This window comes from Epinephelus lanceolatus, chromosome 7 (assembly GCF_041903045.1).
Source record: "Epinephelus lanceolatus isolate andai-2023 chromosome 7, ASM4190304v1, whole genome shotgun sequence".
NCBI lineage: Eukaryota > Metazoa > Chordata > Actinopteri > Perciformes > Serranidae > Epinephelus > Epinephelus lanceolatus.
In genome coordinates, this window is record NC_135740.1 from 23,715,373 (window position 1) to 23,742,099 (window position 26,727).

General features: G+C 42.0%; 2 protein-coding genes and 3 pseudogenes across 5 annotated transcripts; all 5 read left to right on the forward strand.

The window, feature by feature from the left end:
* The first annotated feature begins 45 nt into the window (after window positions 1–45).
* LOC117260828 (protocadherin alpha-C2 pseudogene) lies at window positions 46–5,077 on the forward strand (annotated as a pseudogene). The gene has a single exon (XR_013491803.1). The product of XR_013491803.1 is annotated as a protocadherin alpha-C2 pseudogene (transcript).
* Window positions 2,909–7,007, forward strand: LOC144463808 (protocadherin alpha-C2 pseudogene; annotated as a pseudogene). Its single transcript, XR_013491802.1, has one exon. The product of XR_013491802.1 is annotated as a protocadherin alpha-C2 pseudogene (transcript).
* Window positions 7,008–8,898: 1,891 nt separating this feature from the next.
* Window positions 8,899–26,166, forward strand: pcdh2a2 (protocadherin 2 alpha 2). Its single transcript, XM_078169617.1, has 3 exons — window positions 8,899–11,794; window positions 19,297–21,792; window positions 24,323–26,166. The coding sequence occupies exons 1-3, from the start codon at window positions 9,344–9,346 to the stop codon at window positions 24,359–24,361; spliced, it is 4,986 nt and encodes a 1,661-aa protein (XP_078025743.1). The 5' UTR covers window positions 8,899–9,343; the 3' UTR covers window positions 24,362–26,166.
* Window positions 11,958–14,766, forward strand: LOC117260536 (protocadherin alpha-C2 pseudogene; annotated as a pseudogene). The gene has a single exon (XR_013491801.1). The product of XR_013491801.1 is annotated as a protocadherin alpha-C2 pseudogene (transcript).
* Window positions 15,887–19,297, forward strand: LOC144463807 (protocadherin alpha-C2-like). Its single transcript, XM_078169335.1, has one exon. The coding sequence runs from the start codon at window positions 15,888–15,890 to the stop codon at window positions 18,300–18,302; it is 2,415 nt and encodes an 804-aa protein (XP_078025461.1). The 5' UTR covers window position 15,887; the 3' UTR covers window positions 18,303–19,297.
* Window positions 26,167–26,727: the final 561 nt, after the last annotated feature.

Genomic DNA, 26,727 nt, shown 5'->3' on the forward strand with positions numbered 1-26,727 from the left:
AACAATGGGGCCGTTTGTGACAGTGCAGTGTTGCCAAAGGTACGTGCTGCTCGTTATTCTTCTTTCTTTTGTTCCTAATATATCGACTTCAGTGACTCATTATTCAATACCCGAGGAGATGAAAGAAGGATCAGTCGTCGCTAATCTCGCTACCGATCTCGGCCTGGATGTTAAAACACTGAATCAGAGGAAGATGCGTCTCGACATCATTGCAAATAAGAAATATCTGGACGTGAACAAAGAGACTGGTGAACTGTATGTTGTGGAGAAGATCGACAGGGAAAGTATTTGCACAACCAAGTCATTAGCGTCTTGCTATCTCAAACTGGAGGTTATACTAGAAAACCCATTACGAATCTTTAATATAGAAGTAGAAATTTTGGATATGAACGACAACGCCCCACAGTTTCGACGGGACGCCATTCATTTAGATATATCTGAAGCAACACCAAAAGGAGAGAGATTCTCTCTCAGTAATGCAGTTGATCCTGATGTTGGAAGCAATTCAGTGAAAACCTACCATCTGAGTGAGAGTGACCATTTTAATATTGAAGTGCAGACTGGAAGAGATGGGTCTAAATTTGCAGAATTAATCTTAACAAAGACTTTAGATCGAGAGCAGCAGGCTGTTCATAATTTAATACTCACAGCTGTAGATGGAGGAACACCTGCTCGATCTGGCACTGCAAGTGTTATTGTGCATGTTTTAGACACAAATGATAACGCTCCTGCTTTTGACAAAGCGAGTTATAATATAAAAATAATGGAAAATTCTCCCATTGGCAGCCTCGTGATTCACCTTAATGCAACAGATTTAGATGAAGGATCAAACTCTGATGTAACATACTCATACAGTTTATATACGTCAGAGAAAACACAAGAAACATTTAATCTGAATCCTTCCACTGGTGAAATTACTGTTAAAGGAATGTTAAATTATGAAGACTTCAAGATTTATGACATGGAAGTTATAGCAACTGATAAAGGAGCCACTGCATTATCAGGACAATGTACTATAAAGATTGTTGTTGAAGACATGAATGACAACCACCCAGAAATATCTATTAAATCATTTCAGAGTCCAGTCAATGAAAACATAGAATTAGACACAGTGATAGCAGTAGTTAGTGTCAGTGATAAAGACTCAGGTGACAATGGAGTGGTTGATCTTCATATTCCAGATAATATGCCTTTCAAACTGAGGGAATCCTCTGATAACTATTATGAATTAGTAGTGTCAGAGCCATTAGACCGCGAGAAGGTCCCGGAATATGACGTCACTTTCACGGTGACAGACAGAGGTTCTCCTCCTTTATCTGACAATGAAACTATGACGTTAGAGCTGCTGGATGTTAATGACAATGTTCCACAGTTCCCTCAGTCATTTTATACTATCCGTGTGATGGAGAATAACGCACCTGGAGCCTTGCTCAGTTCACTCACTGCGTTTGACCCTGACCTCCATGAAAACCAGTATCTAGTTTATTTCATCCTAGAGAAGGAGATAGCCAACACCTCCATGTCCATGCTGTTCTCCATCAATCCAGAGAACGGGAATCTTTACGCACTGAAAACTTTTGACTATGAGATCGAGAAAGAGTTTCTTTTCCACATCGAGGCCAGAGACTCTGGCTCTCCTCCACTCAGCAGTAACGTCACGGTCCACATCATTATTGTGGACCAGAACGACAACGCTCCAGTTATTGTGTCTCCGTGGCGCGCGCACGGCTCGGTGGTGGAGGAAAAGATACCCAGATCCACCGATAAAGGCTCTCTGGTTGCCAAGGTGATAGCCTTGGACACCGACTCGGTGCACAACTCTCGGATTACCTACCAGTTTCTACAGGTGACTGACGCCACCTTGTTCAGTCTGGACCAATACAACGGAGAGATCCGGACTATGAGGATGTTCAGTTACAGAGATCCGCGTCACCAGCGGCTGGTTGTTGTTGCCAAGGACAACGGGGAGCCTGCTCTCTCTGCTACAGTCACCATCAAGCTGTCCACGATGGAGACTGCCGTTAAGGCCTACTCTGACATGACTGAGGTGCCTCTAGAATATGACATCTTCTCAGACCTCAACCTGTATTTGGTCATCGGTCTGGGCTCGGTGTCATTTCTCCTGCTCATCACCATATTGGTCACCATCGTGCTCAAGTGTCAGAAACCCAAGCCCAGCAAAGCGGCTCCTCCCTGCAGGAACAGTGTGATCAGTGAGAGGAACTCCACCATCGCAGATTCCACTCTGGTCTCCAACGATGCCTACTGGTACAGTCTGTTTCTAGCAGAGACCAGGAAAGGAAAGCTGGTGGTTAGACAGCCTGTGCCAAAGGGCTCCAGATACATCGTGTCCAGTATACCGAGAGGGACAGGCCTCACAGACACTAGTGACTCAGCACCATCCACTCTGCAGGTATGACCAAAGTTAAAATTTCTCCTGTATATTATAGAGTTCATTATAATTTAATTTGCTATTTTCATTTGGGAATATTACGTGAATACAAGGGGCCGAGAAAAAAAGAACACAATAACTTTAAACAATATGAGCAGCAGTGACTCATATTTAAATTTTAAAAGATTTTGTTTTTCAAAGACACCTCAATTTAAAGACATCACACTGCAGTTTGCAAAGAGTGGCGCTGTTCACTCGATAAAACACTAACCCACGGTCGCCATGACAGAGAGTCATTGTAAAAACATCAGAGCTTCACAACGCGAGACAGCTCCGTGGTGCTGAAACTCACAGTGAAGCAAAGGGGGGAGTTCGCTGCTTTACTCGTCCACATGTTCTCGGATTTATATTTCTATCAAGAAAGTTGAATGAGGAACTCAATCGCAACGTTGTAAATCGGTGGATATATGCTTTATAGTGACTGGCGTACTACGCGCGGTGAACAGTGGAACAATAATGCGGCCCGGTGTAACAGTGCTTTCACGGAAAAGGTACGTGGCGCTTGTGATTCTCTTCTCCTTCGTAAATCATGTAACTGCCTCAGTGACTCATTATTCCATACCCGAGGAGATGAAAGAAGGATCAGTCGTTGCTAACCTTGCAAGCGATCTCAGTCTGGATGTTAAAACACTGAATCAGAGGAAGATGCGTCTCGACCTCATCGCAAACAAGAAATATCTGGATGTGAACAAAGAGACTGGTGAACTGTATGTGTTAGAGAAAATTGACAGGGAATATCTTTGTACAAAAACGCTGACATTATGCTACTTGAAGATGGAAGTAATACTTGAAAATCCAGTACGGATCTTTAATATAGAAGTAGAAATATTAGATATGAACGACAACGCCCCACAGTTTCGACGAGACGTCATTCATTTAGATATATCTGAAGCAACACCAAAAGGAGAGAGATTCTCTCTTAGTAATGCAGTTGATCCTGATGTTGGAAGCAATTCAGTGAAAACCTACCATCTGAGTGAGAGTGGACATTTTAATATTGAAGTTCAAACTGGACGAGATGGGTCTAAATTTGCAGAATTAATCTTAACTAAGACTTTAGATCGAGAGCAGCAGGCTGTTCATAATTTAATACTCACAGCTGTAGATGGAGGAACACCTGCTCGATCTGGCACTGCAAGTGTTATTGTTCGTGTTTTAGACACAAATGATAACGCTCCTGCTTTTGACAAAGCAAATTATAATATTAAAATTATGGAAAATTCTCCCATTGGCAGCCTCGTTCTTCATCTCAATGCAACAGATTTAGATGAAGGGTCAAATTCTGATGTAACATACTCATACAGTTTATATACGTCAGAGAAAACACAAGAAACATTTAATCTGAATCCTTCCACTGGTGAAATTACTGTTAAAGGAATGTTAAATTATGAAGACTTCAAGATTTATGATATGGAGGTTATAGCAACTGATAAAGGAGCCACTGCATTATCAGGACAATGTACTATAAAGATTGTGGTTGAAGACATGAATGACAACCACCCAGAAATATCTATTAAATCATTTCAGAGTCCAGTCAATGAAAACATAGAATTAGACACAGTGATAGCAGTAGTTAGTGTCAGTGATAAAGACTCAGGTGACAATGGAGTGGTTGATCTTCATATTCCAGATAATATGCCTTTCAAACTGAGGGAATCCTCTGATAACTATTATGAATTAGTAGTGTCAGAGCCATTAGACCGCGAGAAGGTCCCAGAATATGACGTCACTTTCACGGTGACAGACAGAGGTTCTCCTCCTTTATCTGACAATGAAACTATGACGTTAGAGCTGCTGGATGTTAATGACAATGTTCCACAGTTCCCTCAGTCATTTTATACTATCCGTGTGATGGAGAATAACGCACCTGGAGCCTTGCTCAGTTCACTCACTGCGTTTGACCCTGACCTCCATGAAAACCAGTATCTAGTTTATTTCATCCTAGAGAAGGAGATAGCCAACACCTCCATGTCCATGCTGTTCTCCATCAATCCAGAGAACGGGAATCTTTACGCACTGAAAACTTTTGACTATGAGATCGAGAAGGAGTTTCTTTTCCACATCGAGGCCAGAGACTCTGGCTCTCCTCCACTCAGCAGCAACGTCACGGTCCACATCATTATTGTGGACCAGAACGACAACGCTCCGGTTATTGTGTCTCCGTGGCGCGCGCACGGCTCGGTGGTGGAGGAAAAGATCCCCAGATCCACCGATAAAGGCTCTCTGGTTGCCAAGGTGATAGCCTTGGACACCGACTCGGTGCACAACTCTCGGATTACCTACCAGTTTCTACAGGTGACTGACGCCACCTTGTTCAGTCTGGACCAATACAACGGAGAGATCCGGACTATGAGGATGTTCAGTTACAGAGATCCGCGTCACCAGAGACTGGTTGTTGTTGCCAAGGACAACGGGGAGCCTGCTCTCTCTGCTACAGTCACCATCAAGCTGTCCACAATGGAGACTGCCGTTAAGGCCTACTCTGACATGACTGAGGTGCCTCTGGAATATGACATCTTCTCAGACCTCAACCTGTATTTGGTCATCGGTCTGGGCTCGGTGTCATTTCTCCTGCTCATCACCATATTGGTCACCATCGTGCTCAAGTGTCAGAAACCCAAGCCCAGCAAAGCGGCTCCTCCCTGCAGGAACAGTGTGATCAGTGAGAGGAACTCCACCATCGCAGATTCCACTCTGGTCTCCAACGATGCCTACTGGTACAGTCTGTTTCTAGCAGAGACCAGGAAAGGAAAGCTGGTGGTTAGACAGCCTGTGCCAAAGGGCTCCAGATACATCGTGTCCAGTATACCGAGAGGGACAGGACTCACAGACACTAGTGACTCAGCACCATCCACTCTGCAGGTATGAGAAAACCTTAATTAAACATGTGATACATGCAGATATTCTACGAACAGGTCCATCAAATACCGCCATAAATAAAAGCGTTATAGGTTCAGTTTTAATGCAGTTTTTTTTGTCTTTGCAATGTTTAATTTTGCAAATTTGTATTAATTTCCGCACATATCTGCGTGTAATGCCTACATATACAAACTTTAGAAATACAAAATTTCTAGATAATATGCCTCCTTCTGTTTAAAAAATTAATGCTGAATCATATCTGCCGTCTTCATAGTGGTGGTAATCAAGGTCAACATAAAGATTTAACTTAAATATTTACATCTTTCTTTCCTTTATGTAATACTGGATAAATCATTAGACACTTGAAACCTTTGCCCCTTCAAACAATTCGTTTTTCTCGCTCACGGTATTTTTGCAAGGCTCATTTTCCATTCTACATTGGTAATGAGACAACTATGTGTGTGAACATGTGAAAACATAAACATCCAACAATATTGACTGACGACATATAACAAATCCATTAAAATTAGACTAAATACACGTGGAAAGTAACATGCTTTACCACATTGGAATGGTTTTACGCACACAGATCGGTGCGTAAAAGGTCAACACAAAAGCAGGGACTGTGGCACCATTTATTTGCACCGACAGATTATCGTGTAGTATATGTGCAAATAACATACATTAAAAAAAAACAAACAGTATATTTGAATACTCTGACTGACGAAAAAATATGGATATTGCCCCAACGCCCATGAAAACTGAAGTTTAGAAATCAGGAAAACACATTTGCCAGATATTTAATAAGTCTTTTTATTTAGAACAAAATTGAAAGTTTATAGCAACTTGAGTTTGTAATAATGTAACTTTGACATCACCGATATTTTTAGGAAGTGCGAAAGCTCATAAGTGACTATTCAGGTCGCTGCTCTCCACAAAAACATACTCGCTGATGAAGTCATCGCTCTCACGCTATTTCATTGGAGGCTGGGCAGGCAGACATGTTACACGCAAATCTCTGCATAAAGAAACGTTTTTCTTGAAGACCCTCGCGGACTTTCATCATTGAAAAAATACAGTTTCTCTTTTCTTCTTTTCATCACATTTCGAGGTTTTAAATACGGATTATCTTCAATGGCTCTGCAAAGTCATCAGTGTTCCCGGAGAGGGTACGTTTCCGTATTTCTCTTTATTGCTGCTATGATGACAACGGTATCTACCGTCACCCATTATTCTGTTCCAGAATAAATGGAGGAAGGCTCTGTCGTTGCTAATTTAGCAACTGATTTGGGATTAGACGTGAAGACGCTGAATAAAAGAAAAATGCGCGTAGACGTTGTGGGCAACAAAAAATATCTTGACATAAACAAAGACACGGGAGAGCTGTTTATTCTGGAAAGGATAGACAGAGAGTTTTTATGCCCCTTGAGGACAACTACGTCGTGCTTTTTGAGATTAGACGCTACAATTGAAAAACCAGTACGAATGTTTAATATTGAGGTGGAAATCACGGATATTAACGACAACGCGCCTCATTTTCGAAGAGGAACGATGCATCTGGACATCTCTGAATCGAGCCCCGTTGGAGAGAGATTCTCACTGAATAATGCTGCGGACCCAGATGTTGGAACAAACTCTGTTAAAAATTACCATCTGAGCTCAAGTGAACATTTCTCTATTGAAATTCAGACCGGTAGAGATGGTACAAAGTTTGCTGATCTGATTCTGAAAAAACCGCTGGACAGAGAGCAGCAGGCTGTTCATAATCTAATACTGACTGCTGTGGATGGGGGCGCGCCCACGCGCACAGGTACAGCCAGCATCATTGTTCGCGTGCTTGATGTCAACGACAACGCCCCTAAATTTGAAAAAGACAAATACACTGTAGATGTGATGGAAAACTCCCCGATTGGCAGTCTAATAATAAAACTGAACGCCACTGATTTAGATGAAGGGTCAAATTCTGAAATAGTTTATTCATATAGTTTATATACATCAGAGAGAACACAACAGATGTTTAACTTGAATCCAGAAAATGGTGAAATCAGAGTGAAAGAGATGATAAATTATGAAGATGTTAAACTTTATGAAATGGAGGTTATAGCCAGTGATAAGGGGCCTAACTCCTTATCTGGACAGTGTAAACTGACAATACAGGTGACAGATATGAATGATAATCATCCAGAAATATCCATCAAATCATTTCAGAGTCCTATAAAAGAAAACGAACCGATAGACACAGTGATAGCAGTAGTTAGTGTCAGTGATAAAGACTCAGGTGACAATGGAGTGGTTGATCTTCATATTCCAGATAATATGCCTTTCAAACTGAGGGAATCCTCTGATAACTATTATGAATTAGTAGTGTCAGAGCCATTAGACCGCGAGAAGGTCCCGGAATATGACGTCACTTTCACGGTGACAGACAGAGGTTCTCCTCCTTTATCTGACAATGAAACTATGACGTTAGAGCTGCTGGATGTTAATGACAATGTTCCACAGTTCCCTCAGTCATTTTATACTATCCGTGTGATGGAGAATAACGCACCTGGAGCCTTGCTCAGTTCACTCACTGCGTTTGACCCTGACCTCCATGAAAACCAGTATCTAGTTTATTTCATCCTAGAGAAGGAGATAGCCAACACCTCCATGTCCATGCTGTTCTCCATCAATCCAGAGAACGGGAATCTTTACGCACTGAAAACTTTTGACTATGAGATCGAGAAGGAGTTTCTTTTCCACATCGAGGCCAGAGACTCTGGCTCTCCTCCACTCAGCAGCAACGTCACGGTCCACATCATTATTGTGGACCAGAACGACAACGCTCCGGTCATTGTGTCTCCGTGGCGCGCGCACGGCTCGGTGGTGGAGGAAAAGATCCCCAGATCCACCGATAAAGGCTCTCTGGTTGCCAAGGTGATAGCCTTAGACACCGACTCGGTGCACAACTCTCGGATTACCTACCAGTTTCTACAGGTGACTGACGCCACCTTGTTCAGTCTGGACCAATACAACGGAGAGATCCGGACTATGAGGATGTTCAGTTACAGAGATCCGCGTCACCAGAGACTGGTTGTTGTTGCCAAGGACAACGGGGAGCCTGCTCTCTCTGCTACAGTCACCATCAAGCTGTCCACGATGGAGACTGCCGTTAAGGCCTACTCTGACATGACTGAGGTGCCTCTGGAATATGACATCTTCTCAGACCTCAACCTGTATTTGGTCATCGGTCTGGGCTCGGTGTCATTTCTCCTGCTCATCACCATATTGGTCACCATCGTGCTCAAGTGTCAGAAACCCAAGCCCAGCAAAGCGGCTCCTCCCTGCAGGAACAGTGTGATCAGTGAGAGGAACTCCACCATCGCAGATTCCACTCTGGTCTCCAACGATGCCTACTGGTACAGTCTGTTTCTAGCAGAGACCAGGAAAGGAAAGCTGGTGGTTAGACAGCCTGTGCCAAAGGGCTCCAGATACATCGTGTCCAGTATACCGAGAGGGACAGGCCTCACAGACACTAGTGACTCAGCACCATCCACTCTGCAGGTATGACCAAAGTTAAAATTTCTCCTGTATAGCCTATTCTAGAGTTCGTTGTAAATTAATTTTCCTTTTGTATTTGGGAATATAAGGTTTCTAAAAGAGGTCGGAAAAAAACAACATTATTCTTTGAAACACATGAACAGCACTAAGCCATTTTTAAACTTTAAAAGATTTTGTTTTTCAAAGATACCTCAATTTAAAGACATCACACTGCAGTTTGCAAAGAGTGGCGCTGTTCACTCGATAAAACACTAAGCCACGGTCGCCATGACAGAGAGTCATTGTAAAAACGTCAGAGCTTCATAACGCGAGACAGCTCCGTGGTGCTGAAACTCACAGTGAAGCAAAGGGGGGAGTTCGCTGCTTTACTCGTCCACATATTCTCGGATTTATATTTCCATCAATAGAGCTGAATGGCGAACTCAATCACAACGTTGTAAATCAGTGGATATAGCGACCAGCGTTTTGCGCGCGGTGAACAGTGGAACAATAATGCGGCCCGGTGTAACAATGCTTTCAGGGAAAAGGTACGTGGCGCTTGTGATTCTCTTCTCCTTCGTAAATCATGTAACTGCCTCAGTGACTCATTATTCCATACCCGAGGAGATGAAAGAAGGATCAGTCGTTGCTAACCTTGCAAGCGATCTCAGTCTGGATGTTAAAACACTGAATCAGAGGAAGATGCGTCTCGACCTCATCGCTAATAAGAAATATCTGGATGTGAACAAAGAGACTGGTGAACTGTATACTGTTGAGAAAATTGACAGGGAATATCTTTGTAACACAAAATCCTCTTGCTATCTGAAAATGGAAGTTATACTTGAAAATCCGTTGCGAATATTTAATATAGAAATAGAAATTCTGGATATGAACGACAACGCCCCACAGTTTCGACGAGACGCCATTCATTTAGATATATCTGAAGCAACACCTGCTGGGGAGAGATTCTCACTGAGCAACGCTGTTGATCCTGATGTTGGGAGCAATTCAGTAAAAACGTACCACCTGAGTGAGAGTGAACATTTTACTATTGAAGTGCAAACTGGAAGAGATGGGTCTAAATTTGCCGAATTAATCTTAACTAAGACTTTAGATCGAGAGCAGCAGGCTGTTCATAATTTAATACTCACAGCTGTAGATGGAGGAACACCTGCTCGATCTGGCACTGCAAGTGTTATTGTTCATGTTTTGGACACAAATGATAACGCTCCTGCTTTTGACAAAGCAAATTACAACATGAAAATAATGGAAAATTCTCCCATCGGCAGCCTCGTGATTCATCTCAATGCAACAGATTTAGATAAAGGGTCAAATTCTGATGTAACATACTCATACAGTTTATATACGTCAGAGAAAACACAAGAAACATTTAATCTGAATCCTTCCACTGGTGAAATTACTGTTAAAGGAATGTTAAATTATGAAGACTTCAAGATTTATGATATGGAGGTTATAGCAACTGATAAAGGAGCCACTGCATTATCAGGACAATGTACTATAAAGATTGTGGTTGAAGACATGAATGACAACCACCCAGAAATATCTATTAAATCATTTCAGAGTCCAGTCAATGAAAACATAGAATTAGACACAGTGATAGCAGTAGTTAGTGTCAGTGATAAAGACTCAGGTGACAATGGAGTGGTTGATCTTCATATTCCAGATAATATGCCTTTCAAACTGAGGGAATCCTCTGATAACTATTATGAATTAGTAGTGTCAGAGCCATTAGACCGCGAGAAGGTCCCGGAATATGACGTCACTTTCACGGTGACAGACAGAGGTTCTCCTCCTTTATCTGACAATGAAACTATGACGTTAGAGCTGCTGGATGTTAATGACAATGTTCCACAGTTCCCTCAGTCATTTTATACTATCCGTGTGATGGAGAATAACGCACCTGGAGCCTTGCTCAGTTCACTCACTGCGTTTGACCCTGACCTCCATGAAAACCAGTATCTAGTTTATTTCATCCTAGAGAAGGAGATAGCCAACACCTCCATGTCCATGCTGTTCTCCATCAATCCAGAGAACGGGAATCTTTACGCACTGAAAACTTTTGACTATGAGATCGAGAAGGAGTTTCTTTTCCACATCGAGGCCAGAGACTCTGGCTCTCCTCCACTCAGCAGCAACGTCACGGTCCACATCATTATTGTGGACCAGAATGACAACGCTCCGGTCATTGTGTCTCCGTGGCGCGCGCACGGCTCGGTGGTGGAGGAAAAGATCCCCAGATCCACCGATAAAGGCTCCCTGGTTGCCAAGGTGATAGCCTTGGACACCGACTCGGTGCACAACTCTCGGATTACCTACCAGTTTCTACAGGTGACTGACGCCACCTTGTTCAGTCTGGACCAATACAACGGAGAGATCCGGACTATGAGGATGTTCAGTTACAGAGATCCGCGTCACCAGAGACTGGTTGTTGTTGCCAAGGACAATGGGGAGCCTGCTCTCTCTGCTACAGTCACCATCAAGCTGTCCACGATGGAGACTGCCGTTAAGGCCTACTCTGACATGACTGAGGTGCCTCTAGAATATGACATCTTCTCAGACCTCAACCTGTATTTGGTCATCGGTCTGGGCTCGGTGTCATTTCTCCTGCTCATCACCATATTGGTCACCATCGTGCTCAAGTGTCAGAAACCCAAGCCCAGCAAAGCGGCTCCTCCCTGCAGGAACAGTGTGATCAGTGAGAGGAACTCCACCATCGCAGATTCCACTCTGGTCTCCAACGATGCCTACTGGTACAGTCTGTTTCTAGCAGAGACCAGGAAAGGAAAGCTGGTGGTTAGACAGCCTGTGCCAAAGGGCTCCAGATACATCGTGTCCAGTATACCGAGAGGGACAGGACTCACAGACACTAGTGACTCAGCACCATCCACTCTGCAGGTAAATCAATTAATATTCAATTACATACATCGCTTCAGCTTTCAGTCAACTCTTTGAAATTCCACCAGGTTTGTTTACCCCTGCTTTTCGGGTCCAGAAAGTGAAACGTTAAAAAATAAGTCACAGAAATTGTGGTTTTGATATTCAGGTATCACTGTTAATATAGCTATGTTTTTAGATTGCAGTCAAAAAGAAAATATTTGCACAGACGTTGATGCAATGTACAACAGGTTAAACATCGTCATCGTTTATTCATAATAATTCCGATATTATTATAACGTCCATGCAAACCTGTGATGATGCACATGCGTGTTTTTTGCACTTTCGCGTCGCTGTTTCCTCGTTTAACATTCCAATCGATGACTTCACGAGCGCCATGACAGTGTCTCATAAGGAGGCAGATCGGGCAGCGACAAAGCAGGGTGGATAGCTCCTGGTGCTGAACATCTTTTAATGGATTTATTCCGTGCGCATTTATCTCAATCTTACCTTTTTTAAATGATGTGAGTCTGGAAGTGTTTTACCGCTGACTTTCTTCTTGCTGCATCTACACTGACTCACTGAAAAGGGAACATTTAATTAGCGACAGAACAATGAAAATGCCTGACACTGAGAAGTCTTGCAGGAGGTATGTGTCTGCTCTTTTGTTTTTAAGTGCGTTTGTGCACCAGGTTATTGGCGTCACTCATTATTCTGTTCCCGAAGAACTGGAGGAAGGCTCAGTTGTCGCCAATTTAGCTTCCGACTTGGGTTTAGACGTGAAGACTCTGAGTAAACGGAAGATGCGGTTAGACATTATATCCAGCAAAAGATATCTGGATGTGAACAAAGAAACAGGAGAGCTTTACATCGTTGAGAGGATTGACAGAGAGTATCTCTGCGCAATAAAGACCACAGCATGTTACCTAAAAATGGAGGCTATAGTGGAGAACCCACAGAGAATATTCTATATAGAAATTGAAATAACGGATATCAATGACAACGCTCCTCATTTTCGACGAGACACCATTAAGTTGGACATTATGGAATCAACCCCAGCTGGTGAGAGGTTTTCTGTTAATAACGCTGTTGACCCTGACATTGGATCTAATTCAGTTAAAACATATCTTCTGGGCGAAAGTGAGCATTTTGACATAGAAATTCAAACCGGAAGAGACGGATCCAAATTTGCTGATTTAATATTAAAGACGGGGTTAGACCGAGAAAAGCAGGCAGTCCACAATTTAATCCTGACTGCTGTAGATGGTGGAGTCCCCAGTCGAAGTGGCACAGCCAGTATCGTTGTTCGTGTGGTGGATACTAACGACAACGCCCCAACTTTCGAAAAATATAATTATGACGTTAATATTATGGAAAACTCTCCAGTTGGAACACTCGCCATAAAGCTGAATGCTACAGATTTGGACGAGGGGACAAATGCACAGATCGAATATACATATAGTCTGTACACATCAGAAAAGACACAGGCAACATTTAACCTGAATCCCTCTACTGGTGAAATTACGGTGAAGGGGATGCTGAATTACGAAGATATTCGAAATTATGAAATGGAAATCATAGCAATGGATAAAGGAGTCAACAGTTTATCTGGACAGTGCAAAGTAAAAATTAATGTCAAAGATATGAATGATAATCATCCAGAAATATCTATTAAATCATTTCAGAGTCCTATAAAAGAAAACGAACCGATAGACACAGTGATAGCAGTAGTTAGTGTCAGTGATAAAGACTCAGGTGACAATGGAGTGGTTGATCTTCATATTCCAGATAATATGCCTTTCAAACTGAGGGAATCCTCTGATAACTATTATGAATTAGTAGTGTCAGAGCCATTAGACCGCGAGAAGGTCCCGGAATATGACGTCACTTTCACAGTGACAGACAGAGGTTCTCCTCCTTTATCTGACAATGAAACTATGACGTTAGAGCTGCTGGATGTTAATGACAATGTTCCACAGTTCCCTCAGTCATTTTATACTATCCGTGTGATGGAGAATAACGCACCTGGAGCCTTGCTCAGTTCACTCACTGCGTTTGACCCTGACCTCCATGAAAACCAGTATCTAGTTTATTTCATCCTAGAGAAGGAGATAGCCAACACCTCCATGTCCATGCTGTTCTCCATCAATCCAGAGAACGGGAATCTTTACGCACTGAAAACTTTTGACTATGAGATCGAGAAAGAGTTTCTTTTCCACATCGAGGCCAGAGACTCTGGCTCTCCTCCACTCAGCAGTAACGTCACGGTCCACATCATTATTGTGGACCAGAACGACAACGCTCCGGTCATTGTGTCTCCGTGGCGCGCGCACGGCTCGGTGGTGGAGGAAAAGATCCCCAGATCCACCGATAAAGGCTCTCTGGTTGCCAAGGTGATAGCCTTAGACACCGACTCGGTGCACAACTCTCGGATTACCTACCAGTTTCTACAGGTGACTGACGCCACCTTGTTCAGTCTGGACCAATACAACGGAGAGATCCGGACTATGAGGATGTTCAGTTACAGAGATCCGCGTCACCAGAGACTGGTTGTTGTTGCCAAGGACAACGGGGAGCCTGCTCTCTCTGCTACAGTCACCATCAAGCTGTCCACAATGGAGACTGCCGTTAAGGCCTACTCTGACATGACTGAGGTGCCTCTAGAATATGACATCTTCTCAGACCTCAACCTGTATTTGGTCATCGGTCTGGGCTCGGTGTCATTTCTCCTGCTCATCACCATATTGGTCACCATCGTGCTCAAGTGTCAGAAACCCAAGCCCAGCAAAGCGGCTCCTCCCTGCAGGAACAGTGTGATCAGTGAGAGGAACTCCACCATCGCAGATTCCACTCTGGTCTCCAACGATGCCTACTGGTACAGTCTGTTTCTAGCAGAGACCAGGAAAGGAAAGCTGGTGGTTAGACAGCCTGTGCCAAAGGGCTCCAGATACATCGTGTCCAGTATACCGAGAGGGACAGGACTCACAGACACTAGTGACTCAGCACCATCCACTCTGCAGGTATGGGAAAACCTTAATTAAACATGTGACACATGCAGATATTCTACGAGCAGGTCCATCAAATACCGCCATAAATAAAAGTGTTATAGGTTCAGTTTTAATGCAGTTTTTTTTTTGTCCTTGCAATGTTTAATTTTGCAAATTTGTATTAATTTCCGCACATATCTGCGTGTAATGCCTACATATACAAACTTTAGAAATACAAAATTTCCAGATAATATGCCTCCTTCTGTTTCAAAAATTAATGCTGAAACATATCTGCCGTCTTCATAGTGGTGGTAATCAAGGTCAACATAAAGATTTAATTTAAATATTTACACCTTTCTTTCCTTTATGTATTACTGGATAAATCATTAGACACTTGAAACCTTTGCCCCTTCAAACAATTCGTTTTTCTCGCACACGGTATTTTTGCAAGGCTCATTTTCCATTCTGCACTGGCCATGAGACAACTATGTGTGTGAACATGTGATAACATAACTTAAACATCCAACAATATTGACTGACGACATATAACAAATCCATTAAAATTAGACTTAATACACGTTGAAACTAACATGTTTTGCCACATTGGAACGGTTTTACGCACACAGATAGGTGCGTAAAAGGTCAACACAAAAGCAGGGACTGTGGCACCATTTATTTGCACCGACAGATTATCTTGTAGTATATGTGCAAATAACGTAAATAAAAAAACAGTATATTTGAATACTCTGAATGACGATACAATAGAAAAAATGTGGATATTGCCCCAACACCCATCAAAACTGAAGTTTAGAAACCAGGAAAAAACATTTGCCAGATATTTAATAAGTCTTTTTCTTTCGAATAAAATGAAAAGTTTATAGCAACTTGAGTTTGTAATAATGTAACTTTGACATCACCGATATTTTTACGAAGTGCGAAAGCTCGTAAGTGACTATTCAGGTCGCTGCTCTCCACAAAAAACATACTCACTGATGATGTCATCGCTCTCACGCTATTTCATTGGAGGTTGGGCAGGCAGACATGTTACACGCAAATCTCTGCATAAAGAAACGTTTTTCTTGAAGACCCTCGCGGACTTTCATCATTGAAAAAAATACAGTTTCTCTTTTCTTCTTTTCATCACATTTCGAGGTTTTAAATACGGATTATCTTCAATGGCTCTGCAAAGTCATCATTGTTCCCGGAGAGGGTACGTTTCCGTATTTCTCTTTATTGCTGCTATGATGACAACGGTATCTACCGTCACCCATTATTCTGTTCCCGAAGAAATGGAGGAAGGCTCTGTCGTTGCTAATTTAGCAACTGATTTGGGATTAGACGTGAAGACGCTGAATAAAAGAAAAATGCGCGTAGACGTTGTGGGCAACAAAAAATATCTTGACATTAACAAAGACACAGGAGAGCTGTTTATTCTGGAAAGGATAGACAGAGAGTTTTTATGCCCATTGAAGACAGCTACGTCGTGCTTTTTACGTTTAGATGCTTCAATTGAAAATCCAGTACGAATGTTTAATATTGAGGTGGAAATCACGGATATTAACGACAACGCGCCTCATTTTCGAAGAGGAACGATGCATCTGGACATCTCTGAATCGAGCCCCGTTGGAGAGAGATTCTCATTAAATAATGCTGGCGACCCAGATGTTGGAACAAACTCTGTTAAAAATTACCATCTGAGCTCAAGTGAACATTTCTCTATTGAAATTCAGACCGGTAGAGATGGTACAAAGTTTGCTGATTTGATTCTGAAAAAAGCTTTAGACAGAGAGCAGCAGGCTGTTCATAATCTAATACTGACTGCTGTGGATGGGGGCGCGCCCACGCGCACAGGTACAGCCAGCATCATTGTTCGTGTGCTTGATGTCAACGACAACGCCCCTTCATTTAATAAAGACAAATACGCTGTAGATGTGATGGAAAACTCCCCGATTGGCAGTCTAATAATAAAACTTAACGCCACTGATTTAGATGAAGGGTCAAATTCTGAAATAGTTTATTCATATAGTTTATATACATCAGAGAGAACACAACAGATGTTTAACTTGAATCCAGAAAATGGTGAAATCAGAGTGAAAGAGATGATAAATTATGAAGATGTTAAACTTTATGAAATGGAGGTTATAGCCAGTGATAAGGGGCCTAACTCCTTATCTGGACAGTGTAAACTGACAATACAGGTGACAGATATGAATGATAATCATCCAGAAATATCCATCAAATCATTTCAGAGTCCTATAAAAGAAAACGAACCGATAGACACAGTGATAGCAGTAGTTAGTGTCAGTGATAAAGACTCAGGTGACAATGGAGTGGTTGATCTTCATATTCCAGATAATATGCCTTTCAAACTGAGGGAATCCTCTGATAACTATTATGAATTAGTAGTGTCAGAGCCATTAGACCGCGAGAAGGTCCCAGAATATGACGTCACTTTCACGGTGACAGACAGAGGTTCTCCTCCTTTATCTGACAATGAAACTATGACGTTAGAGCTGCTGGATGTTAATGACAATGTTCCACAGTTCCCTCAGTCATTTTATACTATCCGTGTGATGGAGAATAACGCACCTGGAGCCTTGCTCAGTTCACTCACTGCGTTTGACCCTGACCTCCATGAAAACCAGTATCTAGTTTATTTCATCCTAGAGAAGGAGATAGCCAACACCTCCATGTCCATGCTGTTCTCCATCAACCCAGAGAACGGGAATCTTTACGCACTGAAAACTTTTGACTATGAGATCGAGAAGGAGTTTCTTTTCCACATCGAGGCCAGAGACTCTGGCTCTCCTCCACTCAGCAGCAACATCATGGTCCACATCATCATTGTGGACCAGAATGACAACGCTCCGGTCATTGTGTCTCCGTGGCGCGCGCACGGCTCGGTGGTGGAGGAAAAGATCCCCAGATCCACCGATAAAGGCTCTCTGGTTGCCAAGGTGATAGCCTTAGACACCGACTCGGTGCACAACTCTCGGATTACCTACCAGTTTCTACAGGTGACTGACGCCACCTTGTTCAGTCTGGACCAATACAACGGAGAGATCCGGACTATGAGGATGTTCAGTTACAGAGATCCGCGTCACCAGAGACTGGTTGTTGTTGCCAAGGACAACGGGGAGCCTGCTCTCTCTGCTACAGTCACCATCAAGCTGTCCACGATGGAGACTGCCGTTAAGGCCTACTCTGACATGACTGAGGTGCCTCTGGAATATGACATCTTCTCAGACCTCAACCTGTATTTGGTCATCGGTCTGGGCTCGGTGTCATTTCTCCTGCTCATCACCATATTGGTCACCATCGTGCTCAAGTGTCAGAAACCCAAGCCCAGCAAAGCGGCTCCTCCCTGCAGGAACAGTGTGATCAGTGAGAGGAACTCCACCATCGCAGATTCCACTCTGGTCTCCAACGATGCCTACTGGTACAGTCTGTTTCTAGCAGAGACCAGGAAAGGAAAGCTGGTGGTTAGACAGCCTGTGCCAAAGGGCTCCAGATACATCGTGTCCAGTATACCGAGAGGGACAGGACTCACAGACACTAGTGACTCAGCACCATCCACTCTGCAGGTATGAGAAAAAGAAAATCTATTGAACACCTGTTACACACAGATGTACCTCGTCAATACCCATCAGCTCTACCCACAAGTGACCACTGTAGTCATGACATTTATGTTCTCAGCGCTTGAGAATTTAACTCTCCTCTTTACTTATTATAAGTTACTCATGGACCGTGCTTTACAAGTAAAAATTTATTACTCACATTGCCTTCCTTAAAGTCTTTATTCACTTGCTGGAAGCTAGTTTGTACTAAAATCAAGGTGCAATTTTATGAAACTTAATAAGTAACTTGATAAATAATCTGCACCCTCTTTTTCTCATTAGTTTTTCTTTTCTTGCTATTTTAGCCTGAAAGTTTCTGTAATATTTATGTATTGGGAGGAGACATGAGGCTAGATGTGAAGTACACTAATATCATGTTAAACCAAAAGTAACTGCCAGTAGCAATTACTGATAATACACACACGGACACTTTGATTTCATCATGATGGGCACTGGTTTTACGCACAGACAGCCGTGCGTAAAAGTCGCAATAAATAAAGGAAAGAGGAAATTATGATACATAATATATGCCTTTACAATCACTGTATACACGTGTGACAAACAGACAGACAAAACGTTTAGAAAGGAATGCAAATATGTAATGAATGGAGACTGAAGTTCACTTATCAGTATTTCAGAATTAGTTCTCCCACTTAGTAGGTAAAAGTTTAGACACAAGAAATGAAGACTTTACCAAAATACTTTTTCCACTTTCCTTAAACTGTGATAAAACACACTCGCACTTTGACTCTTTAAAACAAAATATTTCTTGTTTTAATTTTAATAACTCGTTTGTTTTAAACAAGTGCAAAGGCTCACACAAAACTACTATCGTCGCTGCTCTACACGAAAACATCCACCGATGATGTCATAGCTCTCGCGATATGTAATTGGAGGAAGGGATGTCAGACATCCTTTAACACAGACGTCACTCTTGGTCAAAGCGTGAAGAAACGTTTTCTTGTAAGATCCTCGTTTCCTTTGTGCGTTCAACAACAAGACAGTTCGTCCACGTTTCAGCACAATTCAAGATTATAACTACAGGAACAGCACGATGGCGCATCATTACCGACGGTTGTTTGAGAGAGGGTACGTGTCTGCATTTCTCTGTCTTTCTGCTATGATGACAACGGTATGTACCGTCACCCATTATTCTGTTCCCGAAGAAATGGAGGAAGGCTCTGTCGTTGCTAATTTAGCAACTGATCTGGGATTAGACGTGAAGACGCTCAAAGGAAGGAAGATGCGCATCGACGTTATGGGCAACAAAAAATATCTTGACATCAACAAAGACACTGGAGAGCTGTTTATTCTGGAAAGGATAGACAGAGAGTTTTTATGCCCCTCGAAGACAACTACGTCGTGCTTTCTTAAATTAGACGCTACAATTGAAAATCCAATACGTATGTTTAATATTGAGGTGGAAATCACGGATATTAACGACAACGCGCCTCATTTTCGAAGAGGAACGATGCATCTGGACATCTCTGAATCGAGCCCCGTTGGAGAGAGATTCTCACTGAATAATGCTGCGGACCCAGATGTTGGAACAAACTCTGTAAAAAATTATCATCTGAGCTCAAGTGAACATTTTGCACTCGAAATTCAGACGAGCAGAGATGGGTCAAAGTTTGCAGATTTGATTCTGAAAAAACCGCTGGACAGAGAGCAGCAGGCTGTTCATAATCTAATACTGACTGCTGTGGATGGTGGAGCGCCCACGCGCACAGGTACAGCCAGCATCATTGTTCGCGTGCTTGATGTCAACGACAACGCCCCTAAATTTGAAAAAGACAAGTACAACGTAGATGTGATGGAAAACTCCCCGATTGGCAGTCTAATAATAAAACTGAACGCCACTGATTTAGATGAAGGGTCAAATTCTGAAATAGTTTATTCATATAGTTTATATACATCAGAGAGAACACAACAGATGTTTAACTTGAATCCAGAAAATGGTGAAATCAGAGTGAAAGAGATGATAAATTATGAAGATGTTAAACTTTATGAAATGGAGGTTATAGCCAGCGATAAGGGGCCTAACTCCTTATCTGGACAGTGTAAACTGACAATACAGGTGACAGATATGAATGATAATCATCCAGAAATATCCATCAAATCATTTCAGAGTCCTATAAAAGAAAACGAACCGATAGACACAGTGATAGCAGTAGTTAGTGTCAGTGATAAAGACTCAGGTGACAATGGAGTGGTTGATCTTCATATTCCAGATAATATGCCTTTCAAACTGAGGGAATCCTCTGATAACTATTATGAATTAGTAGTGTCAGAGCCATTAGACCGCGAGAAGGTCCCAGAATATGACGTCACTTTCACGGTGACAGACAGAGGTTCTCCTCCTTTATCTGACAATGAAACTATGACGTTAGAGCTGCTGGATGTTAATGACAATGTTCCACAGTTCCCTCAGTCATTTTATACTATCCGTGTGATGGAGAATAACGCACCTGGAGCCTTGCTCAGTTCACTCACTGCGTTTGACCCTGACCTCCATGAAAACCAGTATCTAGTTTATTTCATCCTAGAGAAGGAGATAGCCAACACCTCCATGTCCATGCTGTTCTCCATCAATCCAGAGAACGGGAATCTTTACGCACTGAAAACTTTTGACTATGAGATCGAGAAGGAGTTTCTTTTCCACATCGAGGCCAGAGACTCTGGCTCTCCTCCACTCAGCAGCAACGTCACGGTCCACATCATTATTGTGGACCAGAACGACAACGCTCCGGTCATTGTGTCACCTTGGCGCGCGCACGGCTCGGTGGTGGAGGAAAAGATCCCCAGATCCACCGACAAAGGCTCTCTGGTTGCCAAGGTGATAGCCTTAGACACCGACTCGGTGCACAACTCTCGGATTACCTACCAGTTTCTACAGGTGACTGACGCCACCTTGTTCAGTCTGGACCAATACAACGGAGAGATCCGGACTATGAGGATGTTCAGTTACAGAGATCCGCGTCACCAGAGACTGGTTGTTGTTGCCAAGGACAACGGGGAGCCTGCTCTCTCTGCTACAGTCACCATCAAGCTGTCCACAATGGAGACTGCCGTTAAGGCCTACTCTGACATGACTGAGGTGCCTCTGGAATATGACATCTTCTCAGACCTCAACCTGTATTTGGTCATCGGTCTGGGCTCGGTGTCATTTCTCCTGCTCATCACCATATTGGTCACCATCGTGCTCAAGTGTCAGAAACCCAAGCCCAGCAAAGCGGCTCCTCCCTGCAGGAACAGTGTGATCAGTGAGAGGAACTCCACCATCGCAGATTCCACTCTGGTCTCCAACGATGCCTACTGGTACAGTCTGTTTCTAGCAGAGACCAGGAAAGGAAAGCTGGTGGTTAGACAGCCTGTGCCAAAGGGCTCCAGATACATCGTGTCCAGTATACCGAGAGGGACAGGACTCACAGACACTAGTGACTCAGCACCATCCACTCTGCAGGTACAGATCACTCTACTGCAGTTTTAATAAACCCCATTCCTAACTTTATGTTTGTGAAGAAAAGTCTTGCCTACTGTTAATCACAGTTCACACTACACTGATCAGCTTTCAGGTGAAGTGCACTGGCATTTTTTGTTCGTTTCTTTTTGTTTTGTTATAGTAAATTTTGCCTGAAGCAAGCCAGAGTGATATAAAAACAATAAAGATAATACATTTTTCACCGTAAACAACGTCACACTTAATACAGCAATGAATGGATGCATTTAATGTATCATACTAGAGACACTGACAGAAACAACAACAAAACCACCAAGACCGTATGAAAGCTGTGTATCGCTGCACAGTATAAAACCATGTCATGTTTTTTTCCTGTATTACTGATGTCTGTTTTTGTGTTTGCACTACGGATACTTCCCGGCTCACTGTTAAATACCATAACAACATTTCCCATCTCTAAATCTCTGTCTATGTGGTACTTAAAAAAACCTTAAAAATGTAATTTTCATTCAACAGGAAGATCTGTCTACTAAAATGAACGTAAAGATCAAAACTTCTAATATCACCTTAAACAGACCATAAATGACATTAAATCAATGATAACAAAAGTCAGAAAAAATCACCAGTGACATAAAAATATAATAGTTAATAGCAACCAAACTGAAGAGAAAATGTTGCACCTCATAAAATATCTTGCAGCGGTTTGTATTTAAAGGTTTTACAGAGAGACACTTGCTAAAACGACTTTTCATTTGTAACTGCTTCACAGATATTATTGTGTGACTGTTGACTGTGATGTATATATCAAGAGAGTGGTTGTGTATGAGTGTTTTATTCCCTGCAGATTGGTTTGTTGTGTGTATATCAGGGGATTGGATGTCATCAGTGTTTTATTCCCTGCAGATCAACTGATCTATCTATCTATCTATCTATCTATCTATCTATCTATCTAGGTAAGTATACTGCTGGAACATGAACAATGATATTGCTAAATACACGACTGTGTTTTAACCCACTTTTATAGAGCAGATTGTAACAAGCTGCAGTATGTGTTATAAAGGGTCACACTAACCATGCTTAGTCTGTGGTAAAGATAACATTTCATCCATAGTGCCTCTACACCAACTCTGTGATCACATACACAAATCATCCTTTTTTGTGCTTGCAATGACCTGACCATTGAACTGCTTGTTTTTTTTTCTCCCCACTCTAAAGTACCCTAAATGAGGGAAGTCCACTCGGCAGCTGGAGGTATGCAGGAGTCTCACTCCCCCACCCCGGATGCCCTTTTTATGAATGATGTTCCAGAACTTAGTGTTTGAAGTGTTTTTTGTGTTTGTTTTGTTCTCAGTGGATCTTTTTTTCCTTTAAAATTATTTTGTCTTGTTTAGTTTCTCTTAGAGAAGGAGATTTCTCTTTTTTAATTGCAAAGGGTCACTCAGCTGACATCACATGCAGTTTGGCAAATCTCCTGTGTTAAAACTTCTTCATGCCTACATTTTGGTTACTCTTACTCACATACAGTCGTATCACTAAAGCCCACTAAAATGTGTGCAGTCTATACACCACAGTAATTCACACTACATCTGTCAGTATTTCAGGATTATGTCCCCTCTCAAAGTTTCAGTTTGACAGAGCCTAAAAATATGACCCTAATGATTTTGATTGACGTCAGAGGACAAAGACATTGGGCCATAATAATCATAGACAACATACAGACTCTGACACTTGGTCAGTTTTGCAGACAGGCAAAAGTGGTGATTCAGATGAAGTAGTATTAAAACAGTATCCCTGTCCTAGTCATAACTTTTGGTGAACAAAGTGAGACTCAAGTAGAGCCAGTCCCTGAGCCACACACTTGTATCCTATAAACACAAAATGATAACATCAACATGCTGCTCTGCCTGAAGGTCATTGATCACAGCTTAAAAAAAAAAAATCCTTCATTAAAACTAACATTTGCTGGCTTTGCTTTTTTCACAATCTGGCTTCTGCTGTTAATACATATGGCAAGAAAACTTTAATATGTCATTAACTGAATCACTGTGTTCTCAAAAGGATCCTGTGCATGTGAGGATAAATGTGTGTTCATCCCCTACTGATCCATCACTAATAGATTAGGAGTGAATTATATTTTTGAATGTTTAAAGGTGTTGCTGTATGATTGGGTTAGATTTACTGTAATTCGTCTGAGTGTTACTCAATGACACTGAATTTTCTGTCTGCTGTAGTGTGAATTGTGACCTAATTCTTTGTGCAGGAGAGGCGCAAAGTGAATCCAGTCACCCAGTTACCTAGCAACCGCTCTCCTTCACATATTATTGGAGCATGGTATTCATTGATAGACCCGTCACCTCACCAGTACATGTTCAAGGATCTGCCCAACCCCTCCACCCCACTCTGTCCTCTGCCTGAAGCCCCTGTCTGAGTGACAGACATCGGCTGCATGAGATGTGTCATTTTGGACAGTCACACGGCTGTCAGTGCTGTGGTCGTTTTCAAGGTTGATCTAATTCTCTTGTCTCGTTGGCAGGCATCCACCACCAGCAGCGGCGGCAGTAGTTCCACATAAGGCCAAACCTCCAGCTGCATACTGCATTGACTTGACGCTGACAAGAAGCTTCACGGAGGAAAGGAGAAACCCCTGCCCGTAAAATGCCCCCACGTCCACCCTGCTCAGTCTGATCCTCACCGTGTATGTAACGCTTTAACACTAAATGGACTAAAGTGGATAGTTGAGGACACAGCCCTCCCCCTCTCTTCCTTTAAGCACATAAAAAGCCAATCAACAATGCCTCTCTGTCCATTCAGTATGCATGATAAGACCGCATGGCTTCAACCACATGCCAAGACTTTTCATACAAAAAAAGAAACATTCAAGAGGAGATACTTACAAAGAAGCAGACTGTATGAAGAAACTGCACCTGTGGACATTTCAAGAAGCCTCAGCAAGGACGACCTGGAGTGGACATGGGAATATTGAAATGCCTTTGAGAGACAGTTTTCCCTCTCTAAAAATGAAACACATGTTGGATATTACATTGTTAACATCTGTGCTTTGTCTTACTCTATAACAGCATTGATGTATTATATAAGTTAGCCAAGAAGTGAAACAGCACAATTTACTAAATGTCAAAAAAAAAGCACCAACCTGGCTTTTTTAAAAGTATGAAACAGAGGGAATCAGTATTTTATATGTGGTAGCTTTTAGCTGTTTTATGTTTCGTATTGACTTTGTGCTTTATGTGTGATCTAGGCCTAAATATGTCTGAGAGTGCTGAGAGATTAGGTTAAGTTAACCAGAACATTAACAGATAGAAGCGGGGCCTTCAGCCATCATGTATCTGCCTTTCATTTGTGTTTGCATGGGATAATCTGAGTGCTTTGATAGCTTTAGGTATTTTATGATATTGAGCAATCCATTTTCTGTAGCCAAGGCTCACTGTTGTGTTTTTGAAAACAAGGTGGAATAATACATTTTAATGAGGCAACAATGAGGAAGTACAACAGCATTATACTATTAAGTGTACCTTCAGCTTAAACTTAAGTGTACAGTGTGCTTGAATGTTACTTGGAGGGTGGCTATTACTGGAGGATATGAGTTTGGGTGATTGAAGTGAACACAATGAACAAAGTGAGTCTTTGAGAAGGGATTGATTGATATCTCCTCATGACAACTGTATATACACGTATACAACTTTCACTTTTTTATTTTCAAAGCCAAATTCTGGATGCTCCCAAACTCAGCGTATTCAGATCGTGTACCAAGTTCAAAACTCACTTAATGACTTAATGTTTACTTTATTGTCGACTGCTGGTTTTACCCAATGGAAGCTGTGCTCATGTGTATTACTGACTACTGTATTTATCAGCAACACATAAATGGGGATATAGATATGACTGATACGTATATATCTTTATCTATAAGTATGCCTTTCTTTTTCAGTACCGGTGCTGAACTTCTTAAGGTGAACAAAAACATGTGCCATCAGATTTATAGGCCAATGAGTATGTGACACAATAAAATAATCTGACATCATGTAGTCGAACTCTTTAGCACAGCTCACATTGCATTACATGTATAAAGGTATAATGTTTAACGGGCAAACATATACAATAAGTGCTTTTGTACAGTGGTACTTTCATGATGCAATATGTAGTAACTTGTGTAACGTGAGCTTACTGTATACTATGTCTGTATGATCTATTAAATACAAAAACAAAATAGGACAACAAACTTTATGGTCAACCTCTGAATCTTTCACATTTAATTTTTGTATCAGAAGTCACAACATTCTTTTGGAACTGCTGCATTATTGTAAAATGAGTTTTAGTTTATGAAGCAGGTCAACCTTCAGTAAATGTACTCTGAAAGAACGTCTGTGTTGACATCTTAATTGATATGATCATGTGATCAAGTGGAACTGTATGTGTGATGACAATGTTAATGAGTTAAAGGCCTGCTTTACGTCATTATGGTGCCTGCTCCACGCTTGTCAGCTATTAACTAACTTGCTAATATCTCACTTCACTTGATATGACAGTTAGCTCATTTCTACAACATATCACAGACAGTAGAGCAGCATCACTCTATCAGTATGATTTTCTTGTCTGAGTCACTTTATGGAGCAGTAAATTGCTTGAATGCATTAACTGCAGTGCAGTTTATGGATATTGCATATTGGAGATTTGTTGATTTTGCTGACTCAGTGGCACGGTTCCCTACCCCCCACTATGGATCACTGAAGCTTTAGGGTGATTGCATGGCCTTCTTGATTTTAAGGAGTGTAAGAAAACTTAAAAATACCTATCTCAGCATTTATTCACAGAGCCCTGACCCTCTGCTAAACAGCCTCATCCTGCATTAGACAAGTTAAAAGAGTTAAAACAAAAAAAGAAAACTACTAATTTTGTCAAAAAGAAGCCTATTAAGTATGT